Genomic DNA, 23,754 nt, shown 5'->3' on the forward strand with positions numbered 1-23,754 from the left:
GCTTTTTATTTCAGTAAGAAGCGTGGAGCAACAGATCAGCACTCTTTTCATCTCTGTCAGCATCCAGTCTTTGTTGCAGAGATTGTGATGATTCAGCCATTGGACTAACCTCAGATGAGATGTGCATTTGCTAGAAAGAGTAAGATATTACATTTTATGTCAGGAAACAGTAGAGTTTGTTCATCATTTTCCTTAAATTATCTGCCAGGGAGCAAGGCCCTCCTCTTGGCCTATGAATCAGGATCAATGAACTCTAGAACTTTTTGGAGTGGTTTGACACCATTGCTTTATGGGGTGACTTGTCAAGCATATGAAACATGACAGCTGTGCACTTGTACCTCAAGTGCACAAACACAATAGATCAAACACATTGCAATTCTGCATCTGTCTGCCATGGTTTCTCTGGCTGGTTTTTTTCCTCTTGTTCATTCTGAACAAGTTGGACTTCTTGTATCCCTACCAGCCTTGGAAGCTGAACATTTCTCATTTTTAACAAAAGCTTGTGCCAGTTATGGATTCCAGTGGTTATTGCATAATGTACAAGTAAAAGATATACTTTCTAGCTACCCTTTGCCATCTTAGGAACTGAAATAAAGTGAATCTTTCTGATTCATGTCTCACAGTTCTACAGATTATGTTTTGTTTTTCTTTACTTCAGTGCAACATATAATTTTGCAGTTGTTTTAAGCAGAGACTATTAAAAACAGTGTTACCATGGTAAGGTCTTCCACCCAAATGAGTAACCTCACAAAAAATATCTCCCTGCTTAATCATTGTTGACGTTTGGAAACAACAAGGTTTTAATTAATAGATCTGTTGATGATGCATGAATTTCAAAAGTTCATTTTTCTTTCCACTTAGTTAGCTACATAAAACTAATAATTAGGGACAATAGAGATGTAAGTCTCTAAAGTACAGAAGAAAGAGGAAGAAAGCACCACAGTCCTTTTTCAGAAAGTAAACTACTATGTTAAAGCGAGACAGTAAGTTCTATAGGCAATTTAAATACTAATTTTGTCTGTGGTGATCTTTCTCCTCTTTTTCAGTGAAAATAATGTTATTGATGTAGAATATATCCCAGGTTGCCACAGAGGGTGTAGCTAGCAATTGTTTTATTTAAGGAATTTTTTTCCAAGGCTTTTTTATATCTTCCCTTTGTTCTTATTTTTCCTACCATAAGAAGTGTTAAAGACCTGCTTTTTATTAGGCATTTTATTCAGAGAAACAATCCCAGAATCTCAGCAGCAGAGTGATATAAAAAACTTCAACTTATTTTCTCCTTTTCATGGTATTTCTTCTGCATATACATACTTCCTCTTCTTATATAGAATTCTTCTGTAAGGCTATTTGGTGAAATTAATGAGAAATTGACCTAAAAACAGTAAAGTTGGAAGGGTGGTTTTTTGCTAGGCAGACCGTTTAAAAACAAGAGGAAAAATAAGAGTGATGCATACAGGGAAATAGCTGTTCTTTGGACTAGAAAACTGAAGATGTGACAGTTCCTTGGATGCAAAGCAAAGATCATGACTTTCAAAAAAGCTAACCAGTGAGTTTGCCTGATAAACTCCTAGAACAAGTGCTGGAAGTCTTACTCATTGGGAATTCTGCTTGAATAAAGAATATAGCTTTCAAGTAGTATCCACAGCAGATTGCAAGGCTTGAGGGAAGAGTCAGAGTTTGGTGAGACTAGTTAAAATAACTATTTAAAGATTGAAGCAACAGTCTGCAACCTAGTTGTCATAAAGTTTTACAGATTTTTTTTCCTTTGTGAAAATTGACTAGAGCCCATGAAGATCCCATCTGCAGTATAACACTGCTAATTATGTCTTTTCTCAGTAGGACATAGGTGTATTTGTGTTTTTTCATCATGGCAGCTCCCTGGTCACTTGATACAGACAGTGGACTCCCCTGGACCAGGGAGACGTCAGTCTAAGAACTGTAAGAGTCATGGAGCAAGCGGGTTGCTCTCTACTAATTCAGCTGCATTGCATGCTTGGTGATCGATTCCCATCTGTTAAGTACCTTGAGAATACTTCATCTCAGCATCAGACATGCATGTGAAAGTTAACATGAAAAAGCAGTAACTCTCCCAAAGTTTAGCACATCATGGTCCCATTAGCTAAATAATGTGAAGCAGGTGAAGTATAGGACTTCTGCAAGGAAGGCAATGGCTAGTGCTGGGTACTGTTCTCCAGTCTGTAAAATTAATAATACTGCAAGTGAACGTGTAACCTGTTTGTTTGGGAGAAAGCAGTGCACTTGCCCTGAAAAGTCATTTGACAAGAAGTGATGCAAGTGCAGTAATTACAAGGACTGTCTCTCGTACTTTGCTACTGATGCAGGAAGTTAGCTTTGAACTTCTTCACTGAAGGAGAAATAAACCACGCTTATTCTAAAGAATTGATCACTGTTGTCCAAAAGAAAACCCTGAAACTCTTGAACAGGAAAAAGCAGGTTTTTATAAAATGGTATCATATTTTTTCCATTTACTGCTTGTGAGACAATGTTCTGAAGAAAAACCTGCTGCTATCCTTTTTATATGTGAATATTCTCTGAGGAAGCTTACTAGTACATCTGATGCATGTCGTCTTTGAAAGTTACACTGGTGAGTACTAAATTGAATTGAAGAAAGCTCACTCTCTTTGTGTTTCAGTTTCTTTTGTCTCCAATAGGAAAGGCTGCAATTGGAATATAAACAAAAGGTTTTTTCCCTGAAATGAAATGTAGGCAGCTTTGGCTATCTGATGGTCATTCACTTTCTCACATTCCACTTTTAAGTGAAATAACTTTAACTGGTAGAGAGTCTTTCCAATGCAGCTTATATTAATGACTTCTTAACTGGCATTTTGAATAATATTTTTTTTTCTTCTAATTATGAATTCTAAAAGTAGACCTATGAACAAGAGTGATTGTATTGTTGTTCTCTTAAATGAGGTCATTTTGCCTTGTTTTGGCTTAGAGTGCAGCTCCACAAACAGTTGCAGCAGCACAACTGAGAGCTAAACTAGCAAAATGGTTGGAGGAGTTGGGTGAGGGAAAGGGCAGGAGCCTCTTAGTCAGGCTTTGCTACTGGAAAAATTGTAATGTGGAACCATTTATCATGTTAAACCTCAGCCATGTATTAAATGTATATAAATAGTCTTAGTTTCTGCACGATAATTTCATAAGATAAGTGATTTGAAAACCAAGATATGCCATATAAGTAAAGTTGATTTTCTGCAGAAAACAAATATTTATTTGTATGTGCTTCCAGTGTTTTTAGAAACATAAAGAGCAGTGATACTACATTCTTTGATTAGAGAAAACCTGAAGAATTCTGACTAGGTTTCTAATGATTCTTCTTCAATATTAGAAATGCAAGCTGCATCTGGAAGCCTCTAGAACAGTAGCAACATCGTAAGTGTTGTAAAAAGTTCTGCTGTTGGGAGGGAAAGGGATTTTTAATTAAATCAGTGGACTAGACCATTGGGGATCAACTGGGCACAAGATGAAGCAGACAGCTGATAAATATATAAGCTACTGGCTGATCTCACTTGATGGCAGAACTAGGATGTTATTAGAGCCAGTCTGTGGCAAAATTTGTCCCTTTTAGCAGCAGTTACTTTCAATTACTTTGGGCTAAGTGCAGTTTTACTTTCTTGTGAGTCATTACAGTTATAGGAATGTAATCTGAGAAGTCCTGATTTTTATCTGTAATCAATAACATCTGTAATATTTATGTTAACATTACAGTTAGTGCTGTGCTTCCTGGTATAACGGTGCTTTTCATATATTTAAGATGACTCTCATTTGTTTAGATAAAAAGATACAGCATTTGCAAACACTTAAACACTGCTTGTCCTAAATAGCCAAAAAGCTGCAAACAAATCCCACAAATAATGAGATTTATTCTTTATTCAAATTGAATTATTTCTGCCATTCACGTTTACCATTCTTTACACTTTAATTTCCAGTGGCGCGCTGTGGTGTCTAACTCTGCCATCAGTGACAGACCACAAAGTGGTTGTGAGTTTACACCAACTCAGTAAATAAGGTATCCTTCCCTCCCACTATTTACAGATTTCCCTCTTTCTGGCAATGGTAAGTTCTCTGTATATAGTCTTTGGAAATGGGGGAGGAGGGAGGAGGTTGTTAGAAGGAGGTTTTTAGAAATTTGTCTGAGTCTAAATACCACGTATGAATTTAGAATCAAAATGGCAATTTGTAGGGAAAATGTTTTTCTCTAACAGGCATGAGCCACACTGCTAGCAGATGTTTCTTTAACCTACTACATCTGACAGTGTGGCTAGAGAGCCGGTGTGTGTAGCTTTGATGACACAAGGTTTGGTAACTGTTTTGGGTGCATTCTGAGCGTGATTTTATGAAGCAAGAACATTTGTAGTAGATGGCATGTTTCAGGAGCAGTCCCTGTAACATAATGTAAACTAATGCTCTTCTATCTATTAAAAAAGTGAGGAGAAAGAGACTACTGTTTCACATCTTAAAAGTACTGACTGTCCTGGAGGTCAATGGGTCCCTCTGGCCACTCAGCCTGTAAAAATAAGGCCTTTTATAAAAATACTCCTAAAAATAGATTTGGAGTCTGATATTACCTTCCTGGAAATATATCTTCAAATCTATTTATAATGTAAAATGAAATTTGCAGGGTACTTGGGGGTTAGGATGTAGGGTTCTCTACATATTCACTGCTGCTTTTTGACTGGGGTTTTCCTGAGCTTTCCATGGATCTGTAAGGAGGATGAGGAGAAATGCACATTTGTTTAGCCTTTCCTGGATTCCTGCTGTCAGAAAACTGGCCATTGCTTGTGCAGGGAGATAGCCTCAGCTTGTATCAGTGCATACTTCTTCCTCTCTCAGACTGAAAATCAGGTAGTTTGGGGGTTGCTGCTGCCATCACACGTCATTTTCTAGATTTCAGTACTGAGCCCTCAGCATTCTTAGGCTTGAGAAAAAGGCCTCTCACCCTTCTACGCTCTTTCCATCCTCTCCCTTCTACGCTCTTTCCATCCTCCCCTTATAAGCATACAACATGCATCAGAACTGATACCCTCCACTGTAAAGACAGGTTCCTGAGTTGAAAGTGAGGACAATTTTCTGAGCTGTTTAGGTTTCTAAAGGTCTAACATCGAATTAATGAGCTGGAGTTGGAAAGAACTGGCCATATTAAAAGAGAAGAGATTATACACTGTCTTTTATTTTCTTTTCTTCCTGATTCCCTTGTGTCTTTTCTTTATGCAGTTGTATTTAAAAATATGTCATTTATTGACTATTGTTTTGGGGATGCTGCCAGGTATCACTGTAGGTTTGGGGATTTGTCCAAATCCTATTAAAGTCAATTGAATGTAATGACTCCACTAGCTCTCAATGGAGATAAATTGAATTCTTTGTAGAGTTTGCAAGGGCTGGCCAATTTATGTCAGTATTTTAATTTCTGTATGTTTGTGTATAATTCCTGCAAGACAAAATATTAAAATTTTGAAATCTGAAATTCCTTCTATTGCTTCTATCTGTTTAGTTAAAAATATGTAAGGTGTCAAGCACAGCAAACCATGTTAACAAAAAGCTGTCACAGTCAGAAGTCCAGCTATAGCCAATATACCTCGCTTTCTGCACTACATTTTAAGTCTTTAATTATGTGATAACATAAAATTTAAAAACAGATACCCCTCACATTTTTTTCATCAACCACAGATGATGTGTAACACTGTTCTCTTTATGCTTGACAATACAAGAAGAAAATGTCCTTGCCTATATTACAGATTAAATGAATGTTAGGAAATTATACACCATTTGCATTAGTTATTGTGAATTTAATGCATTGTTAAGGTGTCAAGAGAGTTGGTCAGTTCCTGTTGTTGTGAATTAAACAGAGATAATGAGACAATTGCTTAGAGTTAAGTTATGGTATTAATTATTTTGCTGACTGATGATTAATATATTACTGAAAATTAAAAAAAGTTATGCATGCGGAAACATGAGTTTTCATGGCACCTTCTGATTTACTAACACTGACCAAAGACAAATAAATAATACAAATAATTTCCAAATAGGGATCTTACAGGTGATTTCATATTCTTTTTAGAACACTTTGAAGACAAACTAGATTGTCTTTTTGATTGTACCTTTGTGTTTGAGGACTGGTACAATTGTAAATACAAGCAGTTCTTAAGTAGATAATAGTCAAGCCAAGAGCTTGTATAAGCCTCAATTATTTTTTTTTTTTTTAAATCTAATTGAGAAACTGTTTGTAAAGTAAACTGCAATCACCTTTAAAGAGTACTGTACACACAAAGAAAAAAAGTTTGTTCAAAGTGCAACTGAGGAGTTACTGCCCTGGACTTGTTACCTTCTCCCTTTGTTGTGAATTTTTGTAGTTAAGAATCAGATCATGAGAAGCCTTGATTCCTGTAACTTCCACAGTGGTGATGGGGGGGATGAAGTACTATGTTCTCATCCGGATTATTTCTTTTATTGTTACAACATGCAGAAATTCTTTGGGACAGGCACTATGCAAAAGTCAGATGAAAAGACTGTCCCTGTTTTAAGGAGATTTATTGAAATACGTATTTTTTTAAAGAAAGATTAATTACACAAGGTGCAGAGCATTACCTGCTCCAGCACCTGGCTTCACGTATTTTTCCCTAGGATAACTTGACATATAAGTGTTTGTTCAGTGCCCAGATGGCCTGTATACATGAGCACCAAATTTGCTGAATTCTGAACATCATGGACTTCTACATGGTATGTCTGGCACATCCAGTGAGTCAGAGATGTCCAGTCTAACACTTGGTGCATATGCATGGAGTACAGTATGTCGAGAACACATCTGACTTGTGCACTGCAGAACATGGCATTGGACTAGAACATCTTGGTTTGCATATGTGCAGGTACTGTTGCTCAAGATACCTTGAATCTGAAAGTTCCCACTTTCAGTGGAGAGATTCCCGTTTCCACTGGGGCATAATTTCCACGTAGAAAAAGAGGACATCATCAGAGGAACTCCAGATGTGTAATATCCATTATTCAGTAAATCAAATGAACAGGTGCTGAAATGTTGGCTCTTTAAGCAGTCCCAGTAGAATTATTACAGCAAAATGTGTATGTGTACAACAAAATAAAAGCAAATGTGCAACACTGGGAAAAAAAACAACAAACCAAGATGATGTAATTAGTGTATATTACAATGCAATTTTCCTGAAATTTATTCAGTTACACAATATATTTGGTGCAATTCACAAAAAGACTTTTCAAAGCTGTTTATAATGTTTGCATGATACATTTTTATGGTGAAACTCTTCCACCTTAGCATTTTTTCATATATATCACATATACAATTAGGATTACTTTTGTATTTTTCTTTATTTTTAATGATCCTTGGGGTTTGTATTCATTTTTTTTCTAATATTTGTAGATACTTGAGTATGTCAATCAGAGTGAGTGTTGCTCATCAGCAAAAATGCATATGGTGTTGAATAGTATTATTGGAAGTGGAAACCTAAAAAAATTCCTCACTTGATCTGAAAGGCAAGCTTTAGTTCTGTGTTTTAGCACTGATGTATTTAAATGTACTGTTTCTTCTATTTTTATATCTTTCTTACCAGGACTGCTGTCTTAGATCTTAGGTTTGGAAGTTACAGTACAGAGCATGATCTCCTTCATATGACTAGAATTGGACAGAGGCACAGAAATCTGCCTGTATGAAATAACATGCAGATCAAGGCTTTAGAGAGGAGGGAAATCACTAGGCCTGCTGATGTCAATGGAAACTAAGAATTAAACTCTAGGTAAGAAGCTAGAATAGTGCCAATACAAATTTTGCAAATAATTACAATATTAACAAGTAGTACTGCTAGAAGCAGGGTCTTTGCTAAAAGACATTATTAGCAATAAAATAAAAATTAATAGTATATTCTGGGGCTCCTAAACTGACAAAATTAGGACATAAAGTATATTTCCTTTTGAAACAATGTATTACACCACTTTAATATCTACCCCAAAATATGATATTAAAAAGTTGTAATATTTAAGAGAGATAAATTTAAAAATCATGTTGTTCTCTGAAAAAATATATAATTATTACAAGTATTATTGAGTACTCTATTTGAGAACTATGTGAAAAAGAGTTCCTTGTTTGCTTATTCAGGGTTTTTTGGATGGATTTCAACAGCATTTAGACATATATGATGTGAGTGTGCAGCAGGTTTCATTGTTTCCTTGTGCCACTAAATCATTTTCCTTCCTTGTTTCCTCAAGGCTTTCACAGATCAACAGAGGATGGAAAAATCACTAAAAATGATAGACAAATTTCTGTAAAATCTTAAAAATTGACAGACACTCAGAGGAAACTATATTGTCTGAAGAAACTACTTAACCTTTTCAGGTGAATATATCTGCCATTAAAATATCTTAATAAACCATTCTTTCCGCACTGTGATGCATGCTGAGAGAGGCATAGCTAAATGCCGTGCAGCTGCTTTGGCATGTGCCAAAGTTTAGACTGATCTAAGTGAGGCTTAGAAGCTATCTTTAGCATACAGATGAGTGATACTATCCCAGGCACGCGCTTGGTCTTTTTACCTGAAGTGCTGCTCCTGAAAATCTGATGCTATCATGTAAAACAAAATACTTAGTATCAACAAGCACTGTTTGTTCTCTACTTGAATTATGCTGATTTTAGTTAACAGTCTGAATATTAAAAAAAGCATTGCTTTCTGACCCTTTGCATGTTGAATTGTTGGGAAATAATTTGTTTGTTTTTTAGCACTGCTTGGCACCAATTTCATGCTTTTCAATTGTATGCCATTACAAAGTACATCTTCTTTCATTTTCTGGTGTTCTGACATCATCAAATTCTAGTCACTACCCCATTCTACAGAGCCTTGACTCGCACAAGGCAAAAGGAAATATGTGCATGTGAAGAAAAGAGTCTGGTATTATTTCAGGCTTCCTCCTGCTGTTTCTGGTGTGCTCCAGCTCGGCGATTAGGGAACCGAGAAGTCATGTTAATCTCAAAGCTCTCTGGTTTAAGTCTTTGGGAGTGGAATGCTTTCTAGACCCTCAGTTTGCTGATCCCAAAGATGCACCCAGGTACAGCTTTGTTTACTAAAGAGCCAAGGACACATTTAACAAAGCTGCAGTACTGCCTCTGTCATAGTCCTTTGTACAGGCACATAGGAGGAAAGAAAATGCATTGGAGGAATCTGAGGTGGACAATGAAGGAAGCCAGGGGAGGATGACTGTGGGGAGGAAGAAAATAAAGTGACAGAAAAGGAATAGGTGATAAGAAAAGAGAGGATAAAGTGGGAGAGGGGAAAAAGAGGAGGCAGAATGACCTGGAAAAGAAAAAAAGAGATGGCGTTCCTGCGAGTTATGTGGATCATATTCAGCACATCTGTCTTAATGCAGTTTGATGTTTTGTCATAATGCTGACATGGTGCACCGGTGTAGCGGTTTGTAATGCAGCATAATAAACTCACAATGTGCTGTTTTACAGGTCCTCAATAGCTTCTGGACGGTTATAATCACGACAATAATACCAATAGAGAGGGTAATGCTGGTGGTGAGATGTAACTAGGTGAAAGAGACGGCGTGTGATGAGAGATAAATGGAGAAGAGAAGACAAAAAACCTGGAAGAAAACTGAAGAAGGGAGGCTGAGATACAGGAAGAGGTTAGTGACCAGACAGCTTTCCGGAAACAAGCCTTTGTTCCATTACTGAGAGTAAGTACTACTGGCAGAAATGCTATTTCAAATGAGGAGGTGACAGGAGCTAGGAAAGCTAAACTAACCTATCTAAGATGAAAAAGGGAGGGTGCGTTCAGGGGAAGTAAACTAAAGCAGGGGAAAATGAAGGTATTGTTTAGTACACTGCTACCTAAAAACATGACAGAATACGTTACAGGGACCTGTGCCGGAAAGCTAAGACTCACATTCTGTAGCACTCAATCTGAGTAGGTATAATACAATATGCATCAACACACAAAACATGTCTGCTGTTTGGAAAATGAAGATTACACTTTTCCTTCAGGGAAGCATACAGCTCAGCAACTGTTAACTGGGTACATGCAGGGTGTTAAAAAAAAAAAAAGGCATGCAGATTCAGTCTGTTGTTTCTATGCAAATTTTTTGGGGAGAGGGAGAAGTTTTTCTAAATGGAATCTGTTTTTTTCCTTTTCCATTCACCATTTTCCTGCTATTTTTCAGCTTTTTTGGCTAAAACCAAATTCAGATCCTTTCTTTTCAGTATCCTCTTTTCAGTCTTGGGCTTTCTGAATTAAACACTGTGATATTAGCGGCGTACAGTTACTGTGATTGGACTCCATGGGTGGCCTGAGCAATTTTCAGACAATGGAGCTGGTTCTTTTCTCACTCACACCAGTGTAACTCGTTGGCTTCAGTGGAGTTACTCTTGATTCACAGTGTTGTGAAAGGAGAATTGTGCTTGCTCTTTCATATGTTCTTTCATCTCCATGATATTTTTGCTTACATGTATAATTGATGCTTGGGGAATATCTCCTGCTGCTGAAAGGTAGACCTAGGAACTTCCTAAGATGGAAATAAATTTAAGCATTTTTTAGGTCACTGAGTTCAATCCACTGCTGCTACAACACCATGTTATATAATTTCTTTCATAAACTGATCAAGCTTTAAACATTCATTAAGACTCTATTCTTACTACAATTGGTAAATTCAGACAGAAAGATTAGTTATGTCCTGTGTAAGTTCAAAACCAAATAATTTTCAAATGCTCTAGAAGTACTTTCCTTTCTCACATATGCCTCACTTTTCAGTACAGCAGCCACGATAAAGGCTTCATTCTTGGCAGAGGTAGGCTCAGCTCTGAGAAAGCACAGTGCTGAAATTACAGGCGTACTTAGGAAAGGGTACCATGTAGTTTTCTATTCATGGTCACATCCCTCTGGCAGATTTTAGTGGGAGTTACAAGTAGTCATCTGACAACAAGTTTTTACCATACGTGAAGTGCCACCCTGAAAATCAATTACAGAAAGGGAAGGGTATGGAACAGGTGTGTACAACTTGGCTGAGGATGGATTACTGCAGACTTCAACTTATGTTGGGCTACCTTCTCTTTACTACCCTGTCTTAGTAAACCCTCTCCATTTCAGCAGAATTTGTTCCTCATTTATGGAATTCCTGGGCCTAATTGGCATGAAGCTGAAAAGCATCAGTATAACCAAGAAGTTTAATTGTAATTAAAGCATAGATGAAAGGCAGAACCCAATTTTTCTATTACATAGTGTAAAGACGATGATTCAGCTGAAGGCAACAGAATGATGCTGTTACCTGCGCATGCTGTTGTGATACCTACATGTCCTCCCTATGGTCTTTCAGCATATGTGCCCTCTATTGACATGGAATATAATTTTTATTTTTCACCCTGTGTTCCTAAATCTCTGTTCTACACCTCACCTTAGCAAGCCCATTGCCCGTGCTTCCCTTCCTTGCTGAAGCTTAGCTTCAGAAGTTGCATTTGTTACTGGGGAATTTCTTGACAGTTACCATTTAGCAGAGGCAACTTTGGTTTGCACTTTGGTTTGGAAAATGGTGGCTGCACATCACAAGGGGGTGAGGAAGAGGTGTGTTAGTTGTGAAAGCCAAACTGTGCTCACTGTATAGCAACCAGTCGGCTGTGATACTACTCTGGTGACTGTTTATCCCACTCTTTGGCTACTGTATTTCTGATGCAGAAATAGGTGCACAAGTTGCATCATGCAAGTACAGTAAGCCTCATACTTTTAGGACCTACTGGAAATGCTCAAAGTAATTGTGTGGTAAGTTAATGCAACACTTTGTAGGAGTGGTAGAGTACTCTCTTGGTTTTGCTGGAATTGCTTTGCACATGCAATACAGGCCTAGTATGGTTGCTCTGAGGATCTCTTTGGGATTGGTGGACACAGGACATCCAAGGTGAGGCTGCTGCACATATGCGGTAACATCTAACCTGATGCAATTATTAGATACCAACAACCCCAGATATACTGGCAGTTCTATAAATCTTCCTGGAGAACATTTCTGGTTGGAAAAGAGGACAGACAACCAATCTAAGGCAACCTGGACTTATGGTAGCCATATCTAACCATGTCTACAGGCCTCCCTTCTACTGCAACACCTTCATACCCCTGTAGCCAGTTCTCTTTTATCTGCAAATTCTCTTTATCAAAAAGCTGAGAGAGATCCTGCTGTATGCTCACATGGAGAGCAGTTGCCAGCCAGGAATCCTCAGTGCATCACCATTCTCAGCTTTACAGTCAGCAGTGCTCAACCCAGCACGTGTTGTTGGGCTGTTGAAAGATGGCATTGCCTCTGGTCATGATCTGCTGTGTGCTTGACAACGTGCTGATCATGGGCCAAGGTGAGAGCAGTGAGGCAGGTCAAACTAGTTTCTTTCACCCACGCAGCACGCTGGACCGAAGGAATTGTTTGGTAGGCTCTGTGCTACACAGGCCTGATACGGAGGTGTGGAGAGAGCTGATTGTCTTCTCCTAGGTGCTTCCTAACCTGTAAGTGCACAATGGTGATGGGTTATTTTGAGGCTTAGAGCTCTGATAGGCAGTCTCTGGCAGAGTTATCTGTTCAGTTTAAGACATTACCACTCTCAACTGTCTGCTTTACCCTGCTGCTAGGTATTACCACACTCTTATGATGGAGACTCCAGGTCACAGGCTGGCATACTAAAAAACTACCTATTTTCACTTTTGTGCTCTAGTAGAATGGTCATGACCTCAGGCAGTTGGGACAAATTATGTCTTAAAACAAGGCTGCTAAATCTGCCAGAGCATGCTGTTCAGAGCCTTTGGTTCTTAACCATGAGTGGAAAGAGTCCTTGCCTGTGCCTGCAGACCTGAGGCCAACCATTCCTGCCTTCACTGCCACTGCAGGTCCTCTGTCACCCCAGAAGTCCACTGCTTGTCCATGTGGAAGGCTGTTGTCATAGTTGTTACCACTTAAGAGGGCAAGGATATAGAAAAGTATAAAGAAACTTCAAAGTCAGTGATATTGGATTAAGCAAAAAGTGAGGACTGTTTGTTGGAAGGTGAATTACTGAAGAAAAAATTATCTTAGAACTTTTCTAGTTTATGTCATCTTGAAAGTGGTTTATGATGCCACCATGCAGTTCTTAGGTTTTAGCAGCTGTTCTGTTTCACTAAAAACTGTAGACATAATAGAAAATAGGTTTAAATCTTCCTTTATATGAGGAATAAAATAATATGACATGAGAGTAAAAGATGAGGTTTTAATCCCAATTTCACTAAGAAATTGTGTTGATATGATATTGCTGTCTTTATTTGTCCATCTGTTTGTTTCTGGAATGGAAGAAGATTGGAAGCAGGAATGGGATCTCCTCCTTCACTCAGCTGAGAATGTCTTGTGGAATTTTATTAACAAAATTCAGTTTAAAAGCTGGTCAACCGTAAGACACAAGTCCATAGGAAGTCAAACTTCAGTAGTTCTGATGTTTACACAAACACTTATCCGGCAGTTGATTTATGTTCAGAAATGGATTAAGCCAAGATGGCTTGGAACATTTACAGATGCTGGCGGTGCGCCCTGCCTACCTCCTACAGGTTACCATTTCTACAGCAGGGATGGCTCAATGCCTCATTAATCACTACCTGAGTTTCTGCATTTTGCAGATTGGCATATTAAGGGAAGCCAACGTCAGCTTTTGTTCAGGCTTAAGCCATAGCATTTCTGCCGTGGGAGACATCTTGCAAGAGAGATTAGTGTACACAATTGGGGTAAATGACTTGTCAGCCACAGCTTAACCTAGTGTGAGCGAATACCTTCTAGTATATATAGTAATCTTTAGTAAGCAATAATAGTAATCTAGTATATATGAATGCCTTCAACATTATGTTGTTTGAGAGAGGAGAATTTTTAAATTATTGATCTGAAAGATCAGGAATCCTTGATGGAAATGGAAAGTTGAGGTGGTTCAGGATGCATGTGATAGTAGAAGCATGCCAACAGGAACAGAGTCCTAACCATGATGCCTTCTATATGGTAAAAAACCTAAGTCCATTCACCATCATAATATTTGTGAACATAATTTTGCTTCTTTTTGATTTTTACATACTATACAACAGTTCAAAAATGTAAAATGAAAAATAATTTGACAAAAATCACAGCATTTAATTTAAAAAATAGCAAGCATCAGCAATACCTGTTCTCTGTATGACGGGTGCGTTACCTATGATTCTATGCTGTACAGCGCTATCAAGGAATGCATAAATGGATTCCTAGGGCACGAACACTAACATCAGCATTTTTCCCGTGATATATTTTAGACAAGGGGGCTATATAAATGAAAGGCATAGCGACTAAAATGTTGTTGGAAGGCGAGATGCTATACCTAACAGGAATTTTTCCTCCCCCAACACATAAGCCGTTACCAGCCATGTGCATTTAGCAGAATTTGGGGACCTACGAGTCCGTCGTGGTACACATGCACCGACTCTGGCAGCTCGCAGAGGCGGCGAGCAGGCTCCGAGGCTCGTGATGGCAGCTGCGGTACCGGGGTGGCCGGCGGGACGCTGGCCGGCCGCGGACGCCCTCGCCGCCGTGCCGCCGTGCCGCCCTGCCCGCACAGGCGGTCGCTTCTTCGCGCTGTTACAGCGGCTGCGTTTTGAGCTGCGCTGACGACGAGCTTAAGGGCGGTCCCGGATTATTTAGTTTAGCGAACCCCACTGCCGCGCGGCCGTTTGCCCAGCCCGCGCTTCGGGTGCTGCGACGGCTGCTGCCGCCAGCCCGCCGCTTCAGAGCCCCCTGCCTGGGCGCCCGGGCGGCACGGCGGGGGGCGGCACCCCAGACCCAGCTGCCCAGGCCCGCGGGGGTGAGGGGCGGGGGGCCTGCTGTGGAGAGGGGGGCGGCGGCCGCCAGCGCGGGGCGGGCGGGGCCGCGGGAAGCCGCCTTCCCCTCAGAGGCGGCGAGCCGAGCTCGGCGGCAGGTGGCGGCAGCGGCGGCTCGGCCCCTTTAAGGCTACGCCGGCCGTAACCCGACCCCGCCGCCGCAGCCCGAGACTCCGCCGCCACCGGCGGAGCATCCTGCGCCTGGGAAGGGCTGTCCCGTCCCCGCCGCCGCGGGGAGGCATGGCGGAGGCGGCGGCGCGGCCCCGGTAGCCCCGCTCCCAGGTGCGGCGGGCGGGGAGGCAGGGAGGGGGCCGCGGGTCCGGCGGGGCGCTGAGGGGCCCTGAGGGACCCTGAGGGACCGCGACCAGGACCGGGACCGGGGCCGGCGGGGCGGGGGCGGTGCAGCCCCTTCCCCCCGCCCCCGCGGGGCTGCGTGGAGCGGCCCTTCCTTCTCTCCTTCTTTCCTTCCCTCCCTCCCTCAGCGACGGGCCGCCCCCCGCGCGGCGCCGCCCCGGGGGTCGCGGGCGGCAGCTGGCGGCGCTCGCCGCTCTGACAGCGCAAAGTACAGCGGCTGTCCCCCTCCTCCTGCCGCCCCGCAGCGGCAGCGGGTGGCCGCGGCCGGAGCGAGCGCGGCGGGTGTGTGCGGCGGCTGCCTGCCTGCTAGCCAGCCAGCCAGCCGTCCGGGGCTACCGCCGCGGGCGGGCACGGTGGGGACGGCGGGCGCCTCGGCTGACGGGGAACGCTAGGTAATGCCCGGCTCGAGGGAAGCGCCCAGCGGCTTCTCGTTGGCGCTGCGCTGCTCGGGAGTTAAGTCTGTTGGAGTCCCTCTGCGCCCCTGCGGCTCGGTACCTCCTCCGAGTTTGGGGGGTTTTTCCCCTCCCTGTTGCTTTCCGACTGCAAACTTCTTGCAGGGTTTGAGGAAATCGGTGTTGTAAGTAAATGATACAGAAACGCACAGCTCACCCTGTGTACCCTGTCTTTATAAAAAGGGTGCCTAATCTGCTAGTTGCTTTGGTGTTTTAAGAGCAGAAGGCAGAGTGGGGTTTGCGGTGTGAATAGCCTTACATAGAAAAGGGAATGGCTTAAGCTGTGAGTAGCTGGGATTTTGTTGGGTGTCTTCTTGATGCTGCTTACTGAGCTAAGTAAGGTATCAAACGCAGTACATCTAATCTAATTGGAGCAATAGAAAGTACTATTCAGAACCAACAGCACAGCAAAACTCAAGCACTGCAGATGTTTTATTACTAGGCTTATCATAAAATGTGCAGTCAGTAGTCCCACGTTGCTCTCTGCAAATCAGCATGGCAAGTTTTACAACGATTGGATTTGGCTTTCAGTTTTAAACAGATCAGGAGAACATAGGGCTCAATGGGATGTCCTGGTATCACTAGCAGCTTTAGGGTGTAATCTTGTTTGGAAATTGATCCAACTCATCTTGAAATCCAGCCTTGAAGAAAGTAAGGGCTGTGGGCCTTATACCTTCCTCTGCACCTCCTTACTATGTCTTGTGCCTATACAGTTGCATTTATTTTTATGATGTGAGAAATTGATGTGGAAACAGTGAAATGAGGAGAACATAAATGCTAAATGCCATTGATGGTACAACGCTTGGTAACTCTTCTGCTCCTTTATCTCCTTTCAGTAAGTGCTGATTTGTTTCTATCAGAAGTTCATAATGGTTTCATACTGGGTGTGAATGAATGTTGAGTCTTAATATTGTTGGTTTTTTTCCTTCTAAATTTCAAGTAGAAACAGAATTGCAGGAGAACCACAGCATGTTAATAGCAGATGAAAAGAGCGTATTTTCAGCTTTTACTGAGTATGACTGAAAAGCTGTGTTATTAGCTTTTTCAAAATTACTGGGGTCAATGGAGCAATTTGATATTGCACTAGACATGCGTAAGCAATACCTTGCTGAAAATTGTTAGTTTCAAGTGTTTGCTGATACTTACTTACCTAAAAACTACATTGAAAAGCTGCAAGAGTGAAGTTCTGATCATTTGTAATTACTGTCTAACTGAATGGTTAAGACAGTAAATTTGGGTAAGCCAGGAAAAGACCACTGCTAAAAAACTAATGGTGAAGAACCAGCCTGGATGCAGTACTTTTTTTTTCCTGAATTACAAAGTAGTTACACTAAACGTCCCTCCCCACCCAGCCTTCCACTAGCTCAAAAACCGTATCAGCTGACTGAATAGTAATCAATGACTATGCAGTTTGAGCGATAAAGTGTCTGCTCATATATAATCCATGAAGTTCTGTATCTTGATCAGACTTTGCTGGACAGCTATACTGGGGCAGAAAAACAGTGTAGCTGAAGCCGCCTTTGACTTACTAACTTTGGCCATTGTCCTCAGGGCAAAGGAATAGTACGTAATCAGAAGCTTATTATGTTTCTTTTAAGTGATAAGCTTTGGTTCAACAACATGAATGATTTTTCTTTTAAATAACAATTGGTAAACAACAATTAATTTTCATGTTAAACAGGATGTAGTTGAAAACAACTTAGAGATTTGAGAGAACGTTTATAGCTGAACTGTTCTTCCATCTCACATGAAACACTGTTTACACCTGGTCCTTGAATTAAATTAAAATACAGCACTCTTAATTTGCCTAAGTAAAACATGAAATTATTCCTGGACTTGGTACTTAATATAGTTAAATGGAATTTTGATAAGCATATATGAAATCACCTTCTGAAATCAGTCTTGCAAAACTCTTATGAGTATCTGTGAGACCAACCACAGAGGCTGGGTGACTAGTTTCTTCTCTGCTACCCTTATACCTTTTTCCTTTGCAGGCATCATGGTTCTGTACTTGCTGCTAAAACTTCTGAGAGATATAGGTACAGAATACTAATCAAAGTCAGATCATGCACTTTCCACGCAAATGCTTTTTCTTAAAATGAATTCCCTGTACAGGGTCCTTAGAAGAAAGATTAGCTCTTTTAATGCATTTCTTGCAAGGGATGATTGGGGTTTTTTTTGCTTAATTCCATAATCTGTACTAAAATGAACACCTGTCATGTGCTGAAACATTACTTATCTAATAAAATCTTCTGGTGCTAAGGAAACAAAACAAAACATGGATTTCTTTTGTCCAAGAGATTACATCAGTGTCTTTGAAACTCAGAGGTACTAGTATAGTCATTGCAGATGAACGAAATTGGTAGTATCATGAGAATTGCTATATTTTAGTCAAAAGGATGAAGTAGGTGTGATTGATGTTCAGTGATTTTGCTATTTTTCTGAAGAGAGTTGTCTTCAACATGCATTTTTGGCTTCTTTCACTTTAGGAATTAAACTGACTGGTTTATTTTCCTTATGTGGTCCAAGAGAGGACTTGCTTATGACAAATGAGATGATATAATAACGAAGTTTTTTCCCTGGGAGTAGAATCTGGAACAGGCACCTTACAGTGCTTATCAGTTGGTTTTCAAACTGGAAGATATAAAATTGAATTGATTGTTTTATTCCTTCAAACAGAAAAGTTTTAGAAAATCAAGCTTAACACCCATTGTCTCTAGTACTTTAAACTGCGTAAAAAGTGCATAAAATGATTTGTATTTTGTATCTTCTTGGTCAGTGGAGGCGAGTGGAGCAGTATGCGGAGAACAGTGTAAAATGTGCTTGAGAGAATACTGAATATTCAGGATAGTATTTGAAATTGGAAGCTTCAATAGACTAACATTAAAAAGTACGCAAGACTAATATGCTGCTGAACTGGAACAGGTCATCAGATAAACAACTGGAATGAACCAGAGTTTGTAGCAATGCACTGCAGTGTGTGCACATTAAAATTTTAGTTTGGAGTAAAAATGCACTTAGGAACTGAATCTTCTGATCACTGCCATTTACTGGCCTTTGGTTTGTGTTGCATAGCTGTCCCAGAGCATGCAAGCTGGATTCCTTTTGGGTTAAACTGAGCAGGACGATAGGCCCAAAGAGCACATCAAATATGATCTAACAACTGCAGAGTCCCTAGGACAGGATTAAAGCTGGTCTGAAGTAAACACTTGAAATCCATATGATATGGATGCAGGTTTCACTCAGCAAATCTGCTCTTATTTGCCATGCTTTCTGCTTATACAGCTGTAGCTTTTACTGTGGGTGCTAGTCAGAGAAAGTTTTCAGATAATTCACTCTTTTTTTTTACTCTTCGATTGGGGGGGGGAGGGGGAGAAAGAGGAGGAGGGAAAAAAGTTTGAGATCATTGAACCTTCTGCTTCTAAATCTTTGAAGACAAAAGTATTTTTTTTCCTGATCTGTATATAATACACCTTTTGTTAAAGTTCTAAGTTTAAACGCAAACCATGTTTCAATAGACTCACCACTTACACCACCAAATGAGAATATTGTATGTCATTCTTTTAAGTTATTATTTTAACTGGTGGACTTTTCTTTCTATTTTCCCCTGAAGTTGAAGTTTCTTTCCATCTGCAATGCAGATACAATTAAAAAAAAAATCTAAGGCATGTTCCCTCATTCTATAATGCATGTGAACTACAGGTGGACATAAGTGCATTATATAATTGTATCAGTTTTTGCTGACCATTAGGTTGTTGTAGTAACATCAAATTATGCTAGCCTCTAGGTCTTCATTTTATTTTTAGATATTTTCTTCAGTAAAACTAAAATAAGTGACTAAAGTTATTTAAACGGCTATTAAAAAAATTATTTACATATTTTAAATGAAGCCATTTGGCTTTTTCCCCCTTTTCTGTTCAACTTAATACAAATTGACTTTTTATGAGTTTGTAACCTTTGCCAATCTTGGAATATAAAACACTTCACCTCACCGTCAAACTGGAGATGTATGTCAGAAGTTTGTGGCTTCCGGGAAAATATCATTCTGTCTTGCAAAATAGTGGCGACTCAGGAGAAATGACTGAAGCATTTAGAGACTGACATTTATGTTTGGAATTGTTTAGCTAGTTATTTAGACCTCACGAAATAGCTAAACATCCAGAAGCTGAAAAGTGCATTAGCTCTGATGATAGGAAGCTTTTCAGTGTGCTCTGAAATTGTGCGAAGTTTAGACTTTCAGGTGAAGAAGAAAAAAGCTCAAATACAATAGCCTACACGCTATCACAAGAGAAGCCCTCAACTGTGAACAAGTGCAAATTGAGAACTACAGTCTCTGTAAAGTATACAAACATAATGCTGCAGTGAGGCTATTACTTCTGGAGGCTGACCTGAAAATCTCTCTACTATGCTTATCTGATTTCATTGTCGCTTTTTAAAATCCCATTGGCAGCAGTCAATCTGGAAAGAATGAGATGAGTTTTAACTTTGGAGCTCCTTGGGACAGGATTGGAGGCTTCTGAGCTGGCGGTTGCACTAGTCAGTGGTCCTCCCTGCCTGTCTGTGTAGATAAAATACATGCGACTTCAGGCAACAAAAATGTATAGTATGCAAATGTTAAAAAAAACCCAAAACCACAATGCAACTTTTACATATAAAAGTTTGGGTATACTTTTACACTATTAAGGCTTAAGTAGAAATGTTGAACAGGATGAAACTTTTAGTGAATAATATTCCTGTTGGTAAGTTAGCTGTCAAAAACACTTTCTGTGGCTGCTTAAAATAGTTAAATGGAGAATGGACTGAAATTACCTTCTGCTTCTCTTCACAGGCTGAAGAACAATGGCTTCCTTCAGCAACCTGACTATTGGCATTGCTGTTGCCAGTTTTACTGTCTTTCAGCTTCTGTTCCATGTTTTAAGTTCTTGGGTGTCAGCACGAATAACACCTGGTTTTAACAATCTCAGCCAAAAAAGGAAGATCGAATGGAATTCAAGGTAAAGTGTTCAAACAAACTACAGCTGATGACCTACCTGAAATTGTTGACCTCTGAACCACCTGTGTGTGTATATATAAAACTGCAGAAAATGTTATTATTTAAACATCTGTAAAGATTAGAGGGACAGCTCTAGGCACATGACAAATTCTGAATGTAAAATCCTGAGGCCCCTTCTTGAACACACAGCATTACAAACAGCTGTGCATTAAACGCTTTGTTAGACAGTGATGCCCCAGTGAAAGTCAGTAAAAAAAGAAAACAGTGACTGGTGAGAGGTAATAAGCTGAAGTGGATTAATTTTAAATGGCTTCTTTGCGACGCTTCTAGTAAAGAGAAGAGGTACAAAATTCCCTTCCCCAAACATACATGAAAACAAAAACTATTGCTATTTATTCCATGATGTAAATGCTACGGTATCTCTGGTCGTGCTTTTGGGCGCAAAGCAAATTGCTCTCTTTTCTCTTGGCGCTACTACACTACAACCTGTTTCGTATAAGTTATGGTTTTCCAAGAAATTCAGTGAAGCTTTGTTGTAGTATTGGGAGTGAGGCAGGGTTAGACAGGTACATCTGTGTGTTGGTGGGGAAGGAGACTGCAAGAAGAGAGGAGGGGGAAGCTATGACAGACACAGGGTACACATTCAGGAAGGAGTTGTGGAAACTCAATCTAAAAACCTTCCTCACTCCCTTTGTGTTTCTGCAGTTCCTGGGATGGATCCACCTGCATTACGCTTGTCTCTTTAGACAGAGAGCGCACTGTTAGAAACTTATTCAACCCTGTGAATCTTTCCTGGGCACTTTCCTCTCTTTTAAGCCGTAAAGGAAGTATAGGGTAGTTAATTGCAAATGGGACGATCACTGATGTTTTATTTGCAATATACTACTCTGAAAGAGTCTGTGTAATACACAAGCTTCTCTGGTTGAAATGAATTGATACAGTATAACTTTATGCTTGAGTAGCCTATTACAACTTCAAAATATTTTTCAGGTGTATTCTCAAATTTGAAGCTCAAATATGTGTACTGTATGGCTGTCACTGCACTCAAAATGCATTAGCTGTATCACTGATCCTCCTCAATGCTGTTTAAAGGCAATATCAGGTGGATACTTTTAAAAGGGTTTCCATTGTTCTAGACAGCATTAGCAACTCAAATAGTCTTGCTCTTCCATTTGGCAAATGTCCACCTGCGGTGTTCTTAAAGGCACCATCTTAATTTCAGTTCAATCTCTGAATAATTACCTTTCTGCCAGAACAACTTTGTAGGATGCCAGTTCATTATATTAGCACAGCTTAGGTTTATCTCTATGTTACAATAGAGACAGACAGGGAAACTAAACTAAACTGTTATCATGTTGGAGCTGAACTTTTGTCTCTAAGCCACATCAAGTGACCCTTGAATTGCATAATAGGCTTTCTGTGAACTTATCCCATGCCTGGTAGCGCTATGCTAAGTTGTAGTGCTTTGCATAATAACATATGAATTGTTTCACACATCACAAGTGTGCTGGAAATAAACTGCGCTGTAATCTCTGTAAACACTTTGTAGTAAGGTGTTTAACTACTCAAGTTGATACAGCACCCCAGACTGTTTTTTTTTACTTCTTTCCACATTTTTTTCTCTGGGTTGATAGCAGGATGTAGATGTTAGCACAGAGGTGAGTCATGGTCCAGTGCTACATTCAGTTCTGGAGTTAGAAGGCATGAAACACAAAGCATCGTTCATCAACAGCTTGTTGGTGTTATACCTGAGGAGGGCATGAAGTGAAAGAAAGGCTAACTGTGCCTGTGTTTCTACAAAAGATTGACTGTTAACTCTGCTGACCAAACACAGTGTTTTGTTAAACTGCCTCATCACTCCAGTGTTTCACCAAAATGAAGAGACACCTCAAGGAGTATCTTATCTGTTCAGAGAATGTGGATGGACATATATGTAGTCTGCAGACAGCTGTGCAGGTAGAGGAAGTTACTATCTCCCAGTAAAATGAGTTGGGTTAACTTAACTGGTTTAAAAGTAGATGTTTGTTATTTTGTCCTATGTTGAACTGGTGTAGGGAGTGCTCACATAAATGGTTCTGTTGGCAGTCCTGAAGGAAACTGGCACAGAGGATGGTTATGCATTTTTATCAGCTCAGCTGGGTCTGGAAGAGGGCATCTGCCTGAAATGAGCTGTAGCATTGAAAATATATATAGTTTGGAGGGTTTTGTAATCAAGCATTTGAGCTGCAGTTCTGGACTGTGTTTTCCGTACTGTCAATTTGTTCATTCTGACCTTCCAAGAATTAAGAACCAATAATGTAATTGGTTCTGGAATCTTAAGTATGTAGATGCTCAAATTGAATTAAAAGCTATACTTTGACACAGATATGGTATAACTCTTTAATTTGCTGGGCATAATTTTCTATCACCTCTTCTACAATACACATTTGTACTGCTATTAAGCAGTTGTGAAAAAATATATCTATTCAATAATAAAGGAACAAGTATGCAACTTACCAGTGCAACTTTTTTCTTTGCAGTTTACTGAGGAGTTAAAGGATGCAAGCTTTGACAGTAATTTCAAGGAAATGTACTGAGCTTGATAGCTTGACCTAGATTCCATATTAAAATGGAGTGTTGCACTATTTCCCTTCTTCTGGCCCCTCTTCTATGGAGAAACTTCAAAGTCCAGAGTTAAGGAGGAAATCTGCTTCCACCCCCCCACCCCCCCCTTTTTTCCCACCCCTCCCCCTTCAAGTGCTGTACTTGTGTATAGCTTGTATTTTAAACACTAAGGTTTGGATAAATAGCCACTCCCAAGACAAATTGCAGCTCTAAACTAATGAGCTATATTTTAGGACAAATTTTACTTCTTTCAGCATTATCCTCTCCTAAAGTTTAAAAATCCCAGGTGTTTCTCAAATGCTAATGTTATATGCCATGCTTTGTTTTAAAAAGGAATCAAAGTTCCTAGCTCTTTGTTAATTCTGTGTTGCAGGAGTAGACATTTTAGTTAAACCATTAATTATCATTAAAATTCTGATAACTAAATTTTCTTTCTTGGTTTTAAAAACAAACAAACAAAAAAAGCAGCCTGAGCTATAAC

At 40.0% G+C, this 23,754-nt stretch overlaps 1 protein-coding gene and 1 long non-coding RNA gene across 6 annotated transcripts in view; both read left to right on the forward strand.

Annotated features, from left to right (window-relative positions):
* The first annotated feature begins 77 nt into the window (after positions 1-77).
* On the forward strand, positions 78-4,044 carry LOC140654543 (uncharacterized). The gene is made up of 3 exons (XR_012043441.1): positions 78-139; positions 3,353-3,396; positions 3,954-4,044. It is a non-coding gene; the product is annotated as an uncharacterized lncRNA (long non-coding RNA).
* A 10,673-nt stretch (positions 4,045-14,717) lies between these two features.
* TLCD4 (TLC domain containing 4) overlaps positions 14,718-23,754 on the forward strand; it is a 30,419-nt gene continuing 21,382 nt past the window's right edge. The window contains exons 1-3 of one of the 5 annotated variants that reach the window (XM_072868365.1): positions 14,718-14,854; positions 16,390-16,511; positions 20,505-20,670. In XM_072868365.1, the coding sequence (XP_072724466.1) occupies positions 20,516-20,670 (155 nt within the window). In that variant the 5' untranslated portion in view covers positions 14,718-14,854; positions 16,390-16,511; positions 20,505-20,515. Of the gene's footprint in view, positions 14,855-14,958; positions 15,153-15,375; positions 15,617-16,389; positions 16,512-20,504; positions 20,671-23,754 lie in introns of those variants that run through there. The other 4 variants (XM_072868363.1, XM_072868364.1, XM_072868362.1 and 1 more) reach the window with 4 other exon arrangements.

The sequence above is a fragment of the Ciconia boyciana genome, chromosome 7 (genome assembly GCF_034638445.1).
Source record: "Ciconia boyciana chromosome 7, ASM3463844v1, whole genome shotgun sequence".
NCBI classification, from domain to species: domain Eukaryota; kingdom Metazoa; phylum Chordata; class Aves; order Ciconiiformes; family Ciconiidae; genus Ciconia; species Ciconia boyciana.